This window comes from Vigna umbellata, chromosome 11 (genome assembly GCF_029865625.1).
Source record: "Vigna umbellata cultivar VRB3 chromosome 11, Vumbellata_1.0, whole genome shotgun sequence".
Lineage (NCBI taxonomy): Eukaryota > Viridiplantae > Streptophyta > Magnoliopsida > Fabales > Fabaceae > Vigna > Vigna umbellata.
The window spans coordinates 11,967,441-11,983,847 of record NC_142175.1 but is presented as its reverse complement, the minus strand read 5'-3'; the positions used below and the strand labels follow the sequence as shown (position 1 = coordinate 11,983,847).

At 37.5% G+C, this 16,407-nt stretch overlaps 1 protein-coding gene across 1 annotated transcript; it reads right to left on the bottom strand.

Moving 5' to 3' along the window:
- Nucleotides 1-5,629: 5,629 nt before the first annotated feature.
- Nucleotides 5,630-14,213, bottom strand: LOC148190985 (cytochrome P450 83B1-like). Its single transcript, XM_088101533.1, has 2 exons — nucleotides 13,306-14,213; nucleotides 5,630-6,363 (listed from the first exon to the last, which is right to left on the bottom strand). Exons 1-2 carry the CDS (start codon nucleotides 14,191-14,193, stop codon nucleotides 5,749-5,751), a joined length of 1,503 nt encoding a protein of 500 aa, XP_087957659.1. The 5' UTR covers nucleotides 14,194-14,213; the 3' UTR covers nucleotides 5,630-5,748.
- Nucleotides 14,214-16,407: the final 2,194 nt, after the last annotated feature.

The following is a 16,407-nucleotide window of genomic DNA, read 5'->3' as shown; positions in this document are numbered from 1 at the left end:
CCCTCTCCCGCTCTTTCTCTTTGCCTTTGTCCTTACGGGCTTTCTTCGAAGCTGACCGAGACGAAGAGCCCTCCTTGTCTTGACGTCCCTCAGCAGTAGGATCTTTTCTCTTTCGAGTAGGATCCGCGGAAGTCATGGCCGCCCCAGACGTTGGACCTACTTGGGCGGCCGCCATCTCCGGTTGATGCTCCCGGATTCTAATCTTCACGCCAGGACCCCCGGCCTTACCAGTGGGGGGAACCCGTCCAGTCGGAGCGCCGGCAGGAGGAGGGCGCGGCACTGCGGGAGCACCGGTTGGCCGGGCCGTCGACGAGCTGGCACCGGACTTCTTCCTGACGGTCAGGAAGTTGGATTTGCGGGGGCCCGGAGTCGTCATTAGTTCTGCAAAAAACAAAGAAATTCAGAAAAATTAACGTCAGTATGCGAAAAACGAGCACACCTAATGTGACAAGACCATACCGAACGCCTTTGGTCCACAATCCTCAAGACTAAGGCATTCAACCAGGTGGCGGGCGGAGATCCGGCGAGGGAGGGTGTTAATGGTGCGCACGGCCTCTCGGTCGGGTGCTGTCAAATCCCCGATTGAAGTCGCCCGTATTCGTCGAGGGTCACTCGTCGAATAGAATGGGAACAGCGGCCTCCCTTCACTATCGGAAAACTCGTGGAGGCCGGCCTTGTCAACGATTATTTTAAAGTAATGTTGCTTGAAATTTTTAAAGGAATCGGAGAAGGGGCGGAAAAGGGTCCTGTCCCGCACCGAATTAAAAGATACCCAACCGCCAGAAGAAGAAGGGCAGACTTCAAAATAGTGAAAGAATACTGGAATGGTGGGAGTGACACCCACTGCTGAACACATCGCCACAAACGCCTGTACAGCCGCCCACGAATTGGGATGCAGCTGCGTCAGAGCCACATTAGCTTCCCGAAGAACGGCCATTTGAAAATTAGTAAAGGGCACCCGGACGAAAAGATGTGTGAAGAAGGTCACGTACATGAAGAAGAAATCATAAGGACTAGACCGCCCATCATGAAAGACCCTTTCGTTCAACAGAGTCACCCCGGCACGAATTAACCTCGAATCCTCCATATCCCGTACGATATGGGTATGGCGGATCCGCCATTCCAAATCCTTGCTGTAAGCATAGCAGGAAGCATATCGGCTGGGAACGACGGGAGCCAACTCCGATATCACCGTCCCTTCACCATCCGGCTCGAAGGGTGACCCGACTATACGAATACCGCCTTTGAGCAAGAACAGAGGCACACCATTAAATATCCGGTCGTTCATCGAGACCGGTGACCCAGGGTCCCCTCCGGAAGACCCAACCGCCTCCTCCAAAAAACGAGAAGAAGCCGAACTTAGAGAATCGCCGCTGTCGCCCTGCGCCGACCCCTCCCGGACTCCGCCCGACGACCCAGAACCTGACTCAATGGACATAGATGCCATTTATTACCTGAGGGAAAAAGAATCTCGAACTCCTGAGTAAAGAAGATAAGTGAAAATGACCCCGTTTAAACACCCTATTTATAGGGAAAAATTAGTAACCGCTGGATGTATCATGGCCGTTAGATTTGGCACAACCAACGCTCCGGATTTGGCGACGCTTCAGCTCTCTTCACTGGGGACGCGCCACGTGTTTTCCCGCCTAAAATCCAAATTCAAAAAGCCCACTGGATAAAGCCCAATTACGGGTTCCCGATCCCCACGCGCCGTATTCAAAATCCTACGTTCACTACGTGTACTAGGACTTGGGGGGCTTGTGTACCAGAGAGTGTCGGGCGCCGCACGAAGGACGCCCGAAATACCGGGCGCCGTACGAAGGGCGCCGAAGTACCAGGCGCCGTACGAGGGGCGCCGAAGTGCCAGGCGCCGTACGAAAGACGCCCGAAATACCGGGCGCCGTACGGAAGGACCGTCCGGTTGTCCAATACGGAAGGACCGACCGGTTGTCTAATGATCACCTACCCAAAGATATACCGGAGTCCACTCCGGAGGCTACGGCGACTTACGACAATGCCTGTACGCAATCGTAGAAGGCACACCGGAGGCTCATGCGTTGAAGAGCCGGCCAAAGGTTGAACCTAGACCCGGTATAAACTCTCCTAACCCTCTTGTAGCAGGGAGGAACACCTACCAACCGGGCCGAACCTCTTTATAAGAAAAACTTTGAAGAACTCACAAGGAATCCTACCATCACAGAGCAGCCCGGCACGACAGCCACTGCATCAAATCTTGTCTGTTAGGTGACCCAAAGTCCCACGTTCACTACGAGCACTAGGACTTGGGGGGCTTGTGTATCTACAAGGGCCGGACGCCGTACGGAAGGATCCATGTGAGAGGACGCCCAAGCTAATTGGGCGGATCTCCATACGGACGAGGCGGACGCCCATATCACATGGGCGGACACGACGAGCAAAACCGGGCACCGTACGGAAGCGCTCACATGGGCGGATCCCACGACCACGTGGGCGGATCCCACATGGGCGGATCCCGCGTGAGCGGATCCCACATGGGCGGATCCCACGACCACGTGGGCGGATCCCACATGGGCGGATCCCGCGTGGGCGGATCCCACATGGGCGGATCCCCGCGGACACGGCCAGCAAAACCGGATGCCATACCAAAGAGCCCACATGGGCGGACCCCACACGGGCGGATCTCTGTGCGCGCGAGGCTGACGCCCATTTCACATGGGCGGACGTCCACGCCCGCCGAAACACTAATCAACATAATTTAAGGGAAAGTAATCTGGTTTAAAGGTAAGTAGAAATTAGAAGCTATCGGGCCGTTTTGGGCCGTGATTAACTTTTCACTAATCCCAGGCCCATAGCGAAAACTATAAATACAGGTCCACGGTAAGTGGTAGATAGGTTACATTGAATGCACATTTATTGCTACTACTGAAAATAGCCACTGCTCTGAAACTGACTTTGGCATCGGAGAATCTTTTGTAGGTCTCCACCCCTCCGGATCAAGAGGAGAGCCAAAGCGCCAGGAGAAGATCAGTCACGAAGACGAGACCGCGGGAAGACTTGGAAGACTTGGAACCGCACCGCCCTACACATCCGAAACATGTAACGCTAATTGAGCTCTCCATCACATAAAAATATTTCAAGAGCCTACCCTCTCGTTTTCTTCTTTCTTTCTTCCCTTGCTCTTTATATCTTGGGTTTCACTCTTCTCAAAAAGAGATTATGCTAGTTTTGTGATCCTTAAAATTTTTCAAGAAATTTCTGGTATATACTCGGAAACTTATGCAACACACTGCGGATAAGTCCCTAAAAACAATGGATCTACATGCCTTAGAAAATTATTGTTCGTGATTATTATCAATTTTTAAAACAATCTTAAGGACATATGATTGACATCAACAACCCAATTCTGGAGAATCAAAACAACATTCCCGGAACTCAAACAATCTTCACGAAACAATTTCTTCATATGTCAAAAATCGAGGTCCTCTCTGGACAAAACTTTAGGCATTGGCAAAAATGTGGGTCTACCCTTCTAGACATGTATGAAGTTGTCACTGTGCTTTTATCTCCAAAATCCGATATATATCAGTCTCCCTTCAAATTCAAAACAAGTTGAATATTAGATTCATGCAAACAAGAGTGCGGACATACTTTACTTAGTACACTTTCTAATGATTTATTCGATATGAACATCTTTGTTGATAAGGGGAGCAATATGAGTGTTGAACCCAATCTTTGATGTTTTGATTTTTGATGATGACAACACATTAACTGTAAAAACACACATATGTTCTAATGACACAACAGAAATGTGTATTTGTGTTTGATATGTTTTTATATGTTTAATACATAAGTTATCATGTTGATTGGTTTGCATACTATTGTGATCATAAATGTGTTTATATCTTCTGTATGCATGCTAAATGTTTTTAATGAGATAAAACATCAAGCACAAAGCAATTCTGTATGATACAATCGATTATAGTGATATAGTAATCAATTGAATCTATCAGATAGCTTTTGTTTTGAACTGTGGCAAAACAACAAGTTTTGAATCGATTACAGTAAGTGTTAAATCGATTAAAACTTGTGTCTTTGCATACATCATTTTGAAATGTACTATGATGAGTTTTGATGAGAAAAAGTTTTCAAAATTTGTTTAAGTGTTTAGCTTATCGATTACACTATGTATGTAATCAATTAACTCTATTATGTTTTGAAAACTGTTTTAAAGCTAAGTCATAACTGTTTTAACGGTCATATTTTTAAATATGTTGACTAGCATTTATTGCAAATCGATTGCATTAATTGTGCATTCAATTAAATATGTTTGAATTGTAATTTTGTTACATATGTCATTTATGTAACCGATTACATTATTAACGTAATCGATTAGTCTGCGTCTATCATGAGATAACTATATATTGATGCATTGCTCATTGTACTGTAACAACAAGAATAAAGAATTGAACATTTGAAATTTTCATATCTGATATCTTTGATTAGAGAAAAGTGTTACAGGTGATTGAGAAGCTCTAAAAACCAAGTTTCAAAGATTTGGAAGAAACTTGAAGGATTCTTGAGAGAAGAACTGTGGACATAATTGGCTAATCATACTCTACACTACTTAGGTGTTTCTACATTGATTAGAAACTTGTTTTTGCAATCTCGGATTGTGGTTCCCTGTTTGTGCATGACAGGAAGAAGAACAAGGGGTTCTTGACTTTGAGAGGTGGTCTCAAAGGGTTTTGCAGTAAGGGCGTGTGGTTCTCTATGCAGGTGTTTTCTGTAAAACCTTTGGTATAAATGTCAAATCATTATAGTGAAAGATTCTTCAATCTAAGGTTGATTGGAAGGATAACTTAATGTAGGCATTGAAGTCGAACCAGGATAAAAACCTTGTATTTGTTCTTCTCTCCTTATTTCTTTTTTTTCTGAATTGCATAAACGTATTACTTAGATTACAAGAAAGATTCAAGATCATTCAAAGTTTGCAAAAAAAGATTTTAAAAAATTCGTTTTTAGTAATCACTAATTCACCCCTCTTGGTGTTAAGAAAGAAGACATTTATTTTCTAATAATAGTAAATAAATCCTAAAAAAAAATCTACATGCTTAAAAAAATATGTTTCGTGATTGTGAATTTCTATCACAGAAAATACTACCATTTGACTTTCCACTTAACAAAACTAAAAAGGAATACTTCACAAACCTAATAAATGTGATTATGTAATATCCAATCTAGAACCAAAAGAAAAGTACATGTAATTTGTTTTATGGTTTAAGATCACGTTTATATTGTTTTAATTAATTTTAGGTAGTACATACCTAAATTTTATTATTTTTTAAATTAAAATATTTTTTATTGTTTTATAAGAATTATACATATTAAATATTTGTGAGTAGTTTGATAGAATCATAAATACTCACATAATAAGTCCGATAAATCTTATTGATATTCATATTAAAAATGAATTTAAATTTAATATATTTTCACAAAAACTTACCTTCACCACATATATAATGTGGTATGTAATATTTATGAGGAATCTCAATTATTCTAATAACTTATTAAAATATGAGTATATCTTAATATATCTTCTATAATGGTATACGAAGATCATCAAGAACTATACAATATATGTTTCTAGAAGTATTCATCAAAAATTATGATTTACACATTAAAATCACGTCAAGGTTCTTACAATAACGCAAACCAAAATAGAAGATGATAGATTGTTAATTATGTTCGTCAAACGTTCTTGCAACCAACTTATATATTGAACATAGTCTTGGCACAAAGACAAAGATGATTCTTCTTGTGTTGGGTAATTCCTGGCAACACTTCAAGATCAATGTCTTTCCTTACCATCCCTTGAGGCAATTCCCAATCAAAGGAATGAAGAAGATTAGCAACGACAAGTTCTAATGTCACAACAGACATAGCTATACCAGGGCAAATTCTACGACCTGATCCAAACGGAATCAGTTCGAAATCTTGTCCATGAAAATCTATAGCTCTGTCTAAGAATCTTTCAGGACAAAACTCTTGAGGATTTTTCCAAGCTTCAGGATCTCTTTGAATAGCCCAAACATTCACAAACACAATTGTTTTAGCTGGAATTCGGTAGCCATTAATAATGCACTCTTCTGTTGATTCTCTTGGTACAAGTAGTGGGCCTGGTGGGTGCAATCTAAGTGTCTCTTTTATCGTAGCCTTCAAGTAAGAAAGTTTCTGAGTGTCATCTTCATCCAAGAAATCTTTTTTACCTCCCACGTTTCTGATTTCCTCTTGAAGTTTCTTCATTACTCTTGGGTTTTTTACAAGGGCAGTCATAATCCAAACTAATGTGGCTGCTGTGGTATCTGTCCCTGCTGCAAGTATGTTCTAAAAAGCAAAATCAATAGTTAGGAACTAGTGGAAGAAGATGAACTATCTTCTTTCAAGATTTAATTATTCTCAAGTATTGGAAAAATTACAAGTTTGTAATGGATTTTCTTGTGGGGTAATGTGGAAATTAGCTTTGGGCAAAATTGGAGAGAATTTGTTGTCTAAAGAAAGGAGTTTTGGCGTAAAAATCACAAGGTTGATTTTTGGAATCAAAGGGACTAGAAACAACATCTTGAGTTAAATTTAAATTTTGGCTCTCCTCAATTTTTTATCAACAATGAAAAGGTATTTCATTGAGCAAAGAAAAGGTTTTTCACTTAAAGGATACAAGTTATACCTTCAAAGACATTACAAATCACTCTTAACCAATGTCTGTCACATCCCACAATCTATAACCTTAAGGTACGATTACACAGTTTGTACTGCTAGGTAGCATCTACGCACCAAACCAAAGTAGTTCACCGTTACCTATCAGTAGCAAATACTGGTATATTGTTTGCTTTATCTTTAGCAAATACTGGTATATCAGTATATCAATAGCAAATATTGGTTTATCAATATATCAGTACCAAATACTGGTATCTTACTCCCCAAAATCAAAACCCACGAAGGCACAACTATACAGTTTCTTAATCACACACAATTTTACTGCTAAGTAGCAGCTGCATCAAAGTAGTTTACTGCTAAATACCATATCTGGTACATGCCAACAGATCACAATTACATTTTAAATAGACTCTTAAAAATTATTAAAGTGTAATGCAAATTCTAGAAAAATGTAGAAGCTCCTTAGATAGAAGAATTGAAATGTAATACAAGTTCTAGAATATTGTAGAAAAGCCTAAGATAGGACGAAAAATCAAGAATATTCTACATAGGTAAAAATCTAGAACATTCCACATAAATTATGACTAGTATGTTCTAGAATAATATATGGGTTTATAAATACCCATGTACTCTACCATTTGATGCATAACATCTACTAAAGACAACTACAACACTTCTACCAACTACTACTTCCATATTTCACACTCTCCACATTTTCTCTACAAATTTCATTATCTCTACATTTGCTCCATCCCATCACCTACTCCTTTCACAACCTTAAAATATTAACAGTGGTACTAGAGCTACGTTCGGTCATCTACTGACGTAGATAAAATTTTCAACTACCTTAAACAAAACTATAAATCCATCTTCTATTACTGATGAGTCATTCTTTTCTACTACTAACTTAGCTTTTTGCACCATATTGTGTTAGTGAAGTGTGATTAATTCTCCATTTTTATCTCATTTTCACTATTCGGGCTTAATTTTAAGAATAATTCTTATTTTAATTAATTTGAATTATTTGGGCTTAACTATTTCAATCATTTTGTGAAGGACAGTCACTCTTGAAAGGTTGAGAAAGGATCTGCTGAAGATGGTCGAACGGTCTGTGAAGTAGTGTACAAAACGATAGAGAATTCGCCCAACCGTAAAGTCTGCTGAAGCCTTGACCGAACGGTCTTTTGAAGGCTTGTCCGAATTGTCCGTGAATGAATAATGAACGATCTTGGAAGCTGACCGAACGGCCTGTTGTAAGCCTGCACTGGATGGCCGAGCACCGAGCGGTCTGTGGAAGCTTGCACTTATGGCCGAGCACTACAAACCGAGCGGTTTGACGAAGTCGTGACTGAAGTCTGCCAAAGTCACTGCCGAATGAACTAAGAAAGCCTTGCTAGAAGCCTTCACCGAACGGTCAGCTACCAGCTGAGCACTCTTGAAAATAATGACCGAACGGTGTGAACCTTTCACGATCGATCGGTCACATGCAGTAACTAGAGGAACTCAGCAGCAGTGCTGGAAGCACATTTTGGGACTTCAAGAGGGTGGCCACGTCAGTGTTAGAGTTTAATTTCGTTTTGGAATGTCATTGGGTCAAACTTTAGGACTTTGGGCCAAATTTTAGGTCATTTTGTAGGACAAGCCCATGAGGAGGGCATTTTGGTCATTTGGGTAATATAAAATCGTAAAAGCAGATTTCACAAGGGTCTCCGAGCCGCCACTCACGTTTATGTTCTTTGGGGAGCATTTTCTTCCTCCTTCCCCTTTGGGGAGGTTTAGGTTTTGCCTTCATTCCATTTTCATGTATTAAACTCCTTTTACATTGCAATTTAAGAGTTGAATTTGTTCCTGCATTTACTGTTCACTTTCTTTCTCGTCTCTACTAGTCGCAGTTTTACTGTTCATCATCATCTTCACTATTGTGCCGCATTTCTGGTTTCGCGTTTCACTGTTCACTTTTAATGTTACATTTCGTTGTTGTGCTGCATTTCTGGTTTCACTTTTACTGTTCACTTTTACGGTTGCATTTCGCTGCTGTGCTGCATTTGCTGTTTCAATCTCAGTTTGTGTTTATTGATGCTTCTACTGTTGCACTTCGTTTCCATACCCGTTTTGACATTCAGATTTTGAACCATTTAGTTTATGCTTTTAATTTACGCTTTCAGCTTTTGAATCCATCTGATTTCATTTTCTAATTTACGATTGAGTTTCGTTTCTGCTGTACTACGTTTGAATTTTTCACGTTTACTATTTCTGCTTTTACTGCATACCGCTCGGTCTTTGATTTGCACCGTTCGGTCTCTAACTTGCTTTGTTGTTAGAGACCGTTCGGTCAACCTTAACACCATTTGGCTTGTTTCAAGTGTTCATTTTCATTTCCATGAGCTAGTTTTAGATTCATACCGTTCGGTCTCCATGTAGAACCGTTCGGCCCTTCCTGTATTGTCTAGTTTTACTTTTACTGTTCGGTATTCATGCTTTCGTTTCCATGTTAGGACCGTTCAGTCATCTATAGGACCGTTCGGTCAACTTTAGTTTCCAACTGTAGGACCGTACGATATTTATGTTTTACATATTTCTTTCATTGCTTTTAATTATGTTTGGTTGTCTTTAATTTCCAGTTTTAAATTAGTTTAATTTTCCTTGCAAAAAACACTTTCAAACCCCCCTCCCCCACTTCGTGTTTGACCTAATTCTCGAACCACATTTGGTCCTTGAGAGACGACCTAAGAGTCACTTCCTAGTACTATACTTCATTCTTATTTGCACATCAAATTTGTATGGGCCGCGACAGCCCCATCAAATTTTGGCGCCGTTGCTGGGGACCAACGGTTCGGTCTTAGGTCTTTTGTTGTGTTAGTGTGTTGTGTTTTGTCTTGTGTTGTGAGTGTTTTGTTCTGTTTTGTGTGTGTTGTCAGGTGTGTTGCATTTAGATAGCTTTAGTAGCATATTTTCATTGCATTCTTCCTTTCCCCATTCTTTCTTCATGTCTACCTATTTTGATTATGAACATACTGCTTCTTCTGCCTGTGCCTATAATTATGATTCTCCTTCTGCATGTTACTCTGATTATGGCTCTCATGCTGATTTCTATGTTGAGGACAATATGAATCATTTTCCTACTCGTGAGAGTGCTCATTGGGAGTCGGTTCCATATATTAAGGATGATGTTCTTTGTGTTCTCAACAGTGGACTGATACGTTTGCTGCCTAAGTTTCACAGTTTTGTAGGTGAATGCCCACATAAACATTTGGAGGAGTTTCACATCATTTGCTCTTCAATGAAACCTCCACATGTCCCGAATGATCACATGTTCTTAAGGGAATTTCCGCACTCATTACAAGGAGCAACAAGGGATTGGCTTTATGGTCTTATTCTAGGATCTATCGATTTATGGGAAGATTTTAAGCGACAATTCTTGGATGAATTCTTCCCTGCTCAACATTATTTTGATCAGCATGGTTATAACAACGATCCTGGACGGGCATATGGCTACTCAGCTCACTAAGGAACAGTCTCAAGTTTTAGAGAAATTACATTTTCAAGCTGTTCAGATTCCAGATGATGTTAGTGCCATTGACCTAGGGGATGGGAACCAGAGTCATGTGCTCACTGTGCCACCTACTTTCCCACCGTCCTATGTCCCTACTCTTGAATCTGAGGAGACTAATGAAGATTTTGAGGACCGAGCAGTTATAAGCAGCAATTTTGAGCTACGTAGACCACCTTCATCTTCCACCACTCAACCAATCTCTAAGGAAGTGGAGGTAAACATACCTCAATTTGATTATGTTGTTGATGATTATGCTGTTGAGGGGTATGTTGATGATTATATTGTTGATGAGCATGCTTTTCATTTCCACTCTTTGTATGATGAGAAACAATTTTTGCCATCCTATCTGAATACTTCTTATCATGCATTGAACATGAATTTGAGCATGTGCTTAATATTGCTTCAAAAAATTGAAATTGATTTATGTTCTAAGAGTATACCTAATGTTCAGCCTGTTACACTGGGATTGGGTGTTATACCCCTAAATGTCATTTCTGTGGAACCACATTGCACTAACCCTATTGCAGGAGGTACACATGAAGTTGACCAACAAACACCCACAGTGGAAGACAAAGGTGCTCACATATACAAAAGCTTGAGTATCAACAGGCACTAACAAAACCCGCTCATCAACAATCACTTCTTAGATCCAGCTGTGGAAGACATTTCCCTGCTCGATCAAATCTGGCGGATGAAATCGTTCCTCAAAACTTCCTTGCTAGATCCTGTGGTGGAAGACATCTCCCTGATAGTCCAAAATTGGCAACTGCCACCCTGACTCAGGGGGGTTTTCTTTTCCCTTCTCCCCCTTTCCCTACTTTTATTGCACTTGTTCATGTTCTGTTCATTGTTCTGATTTCTGATCTTATGCTTATGACACATTGAGGACACTATGTAGTTTAAGTGTGGTCTATTGGGGGAGATTTTGATTTTTCTTTGTTAGTTTTTGTTTTCTTTGCTAAATTTTTTCTATTTTAGGTTGGTTTTGTCTTGCCTTGTGTACAGTTTTGTATGATTCTCTTCATTTCTAGATTTTGTTTAAGTTGTAGACTCGTCTTTCACTTCACTTGATTGATACTTATGGTTTAAAATTCTTGCTTTTCTTTGCTTGGGAAGATGATTATGATGTTTGAAAGGTTGATTTGATTGTGACAAATACCTTGTGTAAGATTTGAGCCACTTTATGTTATTTCTTGTGTGATGTATCTCTTAATTGCTTGCACATATCCCTTGGCTTGACTCTTTTTTATGATTATTGATTGATATGCATGTTTGGAAGTGATAAAGGCAATTTTGTTCTTGAACCTCTCTAGCCAAAGAAGCCTCCCTTGTTTTAATCCTTTGATAACCCTTTCTGTGCCTATACTTTCCCCATTTCTTTCTTTTGAAGCTCATACACTAGCCTGAGTGAAAAACCATGATTACCTTAACCTTAGGGAATTTTGGAGATTTGGAAGTGTTTTAGGAAAAGTGTGGTCTTCTTGGGGATTCTTATGAATTGGCCAGTTGGTTCCTCTTGTTAGTTGTTTTGTAAATATGTGTGTATCTTGTCTCTTACAATTGTGTCCTAAAGAGAGAGAAAAGAAAAAGAGACAAGATGAAACAAAAAAGAAAAAGAAAAAAATAGGAAAAAATGAGAAAAATAATTTTTTTTTTAATAATGGAGTCAAGAGGATTGAATTAGAGGTTTTGGGTGTGATTTCATTGCATTTTCACTTGTTCCCCATTGCTCCTCTATTCTTTTTGGTTTGTAGCTACTTATCCATATGTTATCCTCCCTTGTCCTTGGCCCCATTTCATCTATAAAAGACCTTTTGATTTGAACATTCATATGTTTTGAGTGTTGATATTAGAGGCTTGCCAAGTCTGTTTGTTGCTTGCTTTCTTGAGTGCATTGAGTTGACATTGTTTACCCTAGACACTTAAGAGAAACACTAATAGTGCATCTCTGAGGTTCTATTGCTTTTGGATTCACCTCTAGAGCTGATTGATTATTTTGCCATGTTTTGGAATTGCTTGGATGAATTCTGAGTATCTGCATTCTCTGATTATCTGTGTGAAGGATGTTGTCTACTATAACTAAAGACAACTACAACACTTCTTCCAACTACTACTTCCATATTTCACCATCTCCACATTTTCTCTACATTTCACTATCTCTACATTTCCTCTATCCCATGACTACTCCTTTCACAACCTCAAAATACTAACAAAAATATCACGTCTTATGACTAGTTCTGTCATATTCTATAAGCCCAAAGTGCCTCAGTATATCAACAAAAAATGAATGTGCCAACCCTGTATCTGCTGCATAAAAAGTTGGGCATTAGATAGCCATTCCATATTTTTAGAATTCAGTCTTTCCTGCATACTTATACTGGGTTTTTCCTCCGCTGGTTTAGCATCTCATGTGAAGAACCCTCACCCAACCAAGCCATATATATGCTCTTTTACCCCTGTTCCTCATACTACACGAATATAAGTCCTAGTTATGTTTACCATCTCAGATAACCTTATCACCCACTGTTACTTATATTTAATTTTGTACTAGTCTCGATCGTTAAGGATTATTAAATGAGTTGTTTATTTGTTTAGGAATTTTGTTTATTTTTAAATGAAAGAGTCACTAATTTAATGTAGTAGTTATTAGATAATAATAGATAATAAATGGAGCCTTAATAATTAAGCATGTAATTAGTTTAAGGGCTTATTTTGCTCACAAGATACACAATAATCAGTTGAACAATTTTAGAATTTTAGTTTTTGTCCTTCTCTTTGTATTTGTCGTCTCTTCATATTCTTCTAATTTTGTATTGTTGCAATTTTATTCAGTAACGAAGAACTAAATTCATGACAATCAATTTACGAAATTAATATCGAACAATACAAAATGAATTTTGCAGCAATAGTTCATCGATTTGAGTTCTATCTTCTTTTCCTTAATTAAAATGCGTTGATATTTAGAAAAATTCTTTTTTTTTCATATATAAGAAATAGAGTATTAATTAATTAGCTAAAAAGGTAATAAATTATAGAAAATAGGAATTAATAGACCATACCATGAGAACCCCTTTGATGTGATCAAAAGTGATATCAATTGGAAGCGAACGATCATTCTTCAGTTGAAGCAACAAATCAACCATAGCCTGTTCTTCCGCATATTCTCTATTTGGATCCATGTGTTCATCAATCACATCTTGGTAGAACCTATCGAACTCATTGAAGTTTCGTTCAAGACGTGCGTTCAATCCACTGAGTTTATCAACCCAACCCATCAATGGAATATAATCGGAAACAAAGAAGGTACCCATCATGGCTTGAAGCTCATTCAGCAACACATGGAACCTACTCTTTTCACTTCCTTCATCCTCGTACCTTCTCCCAAAAGCAATTCTACAAACCACAGTACTTGAGAAAGAAAGTAACAGTTCACTCAAGTTTGTAACACCCGAAGAAGATGCATGCCCAGATATTTTTTTGATCATTTGCTTCACCTCAAACTTTCTTATGTACGAAAAGGTAGAGACACGCTTGGAGCTAAAGAGATGAACAACACAAATTTTTCTGATTTCTCTCCAATTTTCAGTGTTTGAGGAGAATGCAATCTCTGACTCATTGTAGGAGAGTTTCTGCTGGCCATGTAGTTTAGGTCTTGAACTGAGCTGAAGGTCATGGATTTTTAGTACCTCTTTTGCTAGTTTAGGGGAGGAGACTACAATAGCTTGTCTGAACCCTAATTGAAGGGAAAATATAGGTCCATATTTCTTTGAGAGTTGCCATAACTGCAGATAAAGAATGGAGTTATCTAACTGATGCAAGTTTCCTATGATTGGAAGGCGTTTAGGACCTGGAGGGCTGGTTGTGTTCTTGAAGGTTCTTAGATTATGGATGAAGAACAAGAACAGCACAGGGAGAATAATAAGACAGACAAACAGTGGTAACAACATTGGGAAAAGCTTAGGTATAGATCTTATCTTCGATCTGTGGATATATAAGGTTCTCATATTGGGAAAAGCTTAGGCATATAGATCTTATCTTCAAAACCGCGAATTTGTTAATGTATGTGTTTATATTTTGAAATACAAATTTATATTTAAGATGTTCGAGTTTTTATTTCATATTTGTATGCGTAAGATTATTACATAAATTTTACTCATTTATGAAGTTACATTTAATTAAATTGAATCAAATGTTGACTATTTCAGTAAAGATATATAAATACAATTATCAAAACTTGGGTAAATTTAGTTTATGCTTAATAGTCGTGTTAATAATACATCCTTCCTTGCATATATTTGTTACTTTCTAAAAACAGTTAAGGCTATAAATTTTAAGGTCATATCACTATTTCTTTGAATTTATAGAATTAAATTTTAAATCAAATTAACTAAGAAGGACACTGACAGAGTAAAATAATTTGTCTCATTATTAAGATAGGAAAATTTAAGTTTAATTATGTGAAATTTTCGGCACATCATCACACCTAAACGTCTAGTATGAGTTAAAAAAAAATCTATTAGTAAATGATTCAATATATATATTCAAATCTTGACTAAAATAGATTATAAATATCACATTAAAATAATGTATCCTAAATTTAACTCAATTTTATCAAAACAGTTCAATAAAAAAATATTTAATATAAATTGATTTTCTCTCTAAATATCAAATCTTTAATATTTTTCAAACAATTTTAACTAATCAAACAAACAACCCAAATAAAAGTATTTCCTGATAATAATAATAATTCTATTTAGGTTTAATTTAGTTTAGATCTATCATACAAATCCATTGAAGAAATATACTTACGTGTAACGTAAGACTTATATAACAATGCACATCATTTTCCACTAGTTTCGGGTGCTAGTAATTCCTTATTACTGGTTGATGTCTCTCTGAAGTCAAACAGGTCATATCATTCATACATTGACAAGCAATAAGATAGCTCAGAGACTGGTTTAGTTTATCCCAATAAATTTTTGAGAATGGCCAAAGGTAGCCTAGAAGGTACGGATTTAAAATTTTGATATTTATTTTGACATGATTCAAAATTTGTTAGATTCGGATAAAGGAAAACCTATTATTTTATGTTAATTTACATATTCATTTTAAAAAACATTATAAGTTTATTAATCATATTTTAATTCGTAACATTCATAAAAAGTTAAAGAAAGTTAACAATTATATTATATTTAATTATGTTCTAATTTTACCAATATACTTTTAACACGTGGAATAAGACTATGTATTCATCCCGACATTGTCTCTTTCCATATAATAGAAACGGAGGAACTTTGTCTTTATAATTTCTCTAAATATAATAGTCTTCTACTTGTTTTAATGGCAAGTATCAATTACATAAGAAGACAATCAAGAAATGACAGCTTTTATCAACCAAGATTATAGGCAGGTGTTAAAAAATTTAGACGTACACTCTTGTTTCAGTTCTCCTCAACTTTCAGTTCAATATGTTGCTTCAAAGTTTAGACAGACACATGGTTTTCAGTGCTGCAATTTGTTACTTTGTCTGTTTTTCATGGAAATTGATGTCATGGAATTAGAATCCAAGAGCAACCAATTGCTAAAGAACTGGAAAGCTATGAAGATTCAATGGAATATGAACTATAGTGAGAGATGAGTAAGGAACATGGGGAGATTCAAGAATAAGGCATATTGGAAAAGCCAGAAACAAAGGACAAAATTTGCATTTAGAAAGAGAACAAATATGAATGAACTCTCAAAATCAGAACAATGGCAGTGACCAATAATGCTTACTTTGAATGATACTGAATCCAGGAGTGCATATCGCATTGGAATGCTCATCAATCTTTTGATGTTTCGTGGAGAAAGATGACTTATATCCACAATTTTAATGAGAATTTTTCATAAAAAATTATATTTATATTGTTTTGCCACACTTTTTACAACAGTATTGTTTCTATCTCTGTTTATCAGAGTGACATTTTTGTTCTCTCATGCTTCTTTCTCCTTTACTCTCTTTCTTTATACATATTTTGTGATATATATATATATATATATATATATATATATATATATATATATATATATATATATATATATATATTATGTGTGTGGTATTTATATGTTCTTTTATAGTTTTTGTTAAAATATTAAAAAAAATTTAATTCTTAAAGAGACCA

Bases quoted from the DNA above. Each gene is read 5' to 3' on its own strand.
- LOC148190985 (XM_088101533.1), bottom strand. From the start codon at position 14,193: ATGTTGTTACCACTGTTTGTCTGTCTTATTATTCTCCCTGTGCTGTTC. The intron at 6,364-13,305 runs GTATGGTCTATT...TTTGCTTTTTAG, and splicing joins ACATCAAAGGGGTTCTCATG to AACATACTTGCAGCAGGGAC.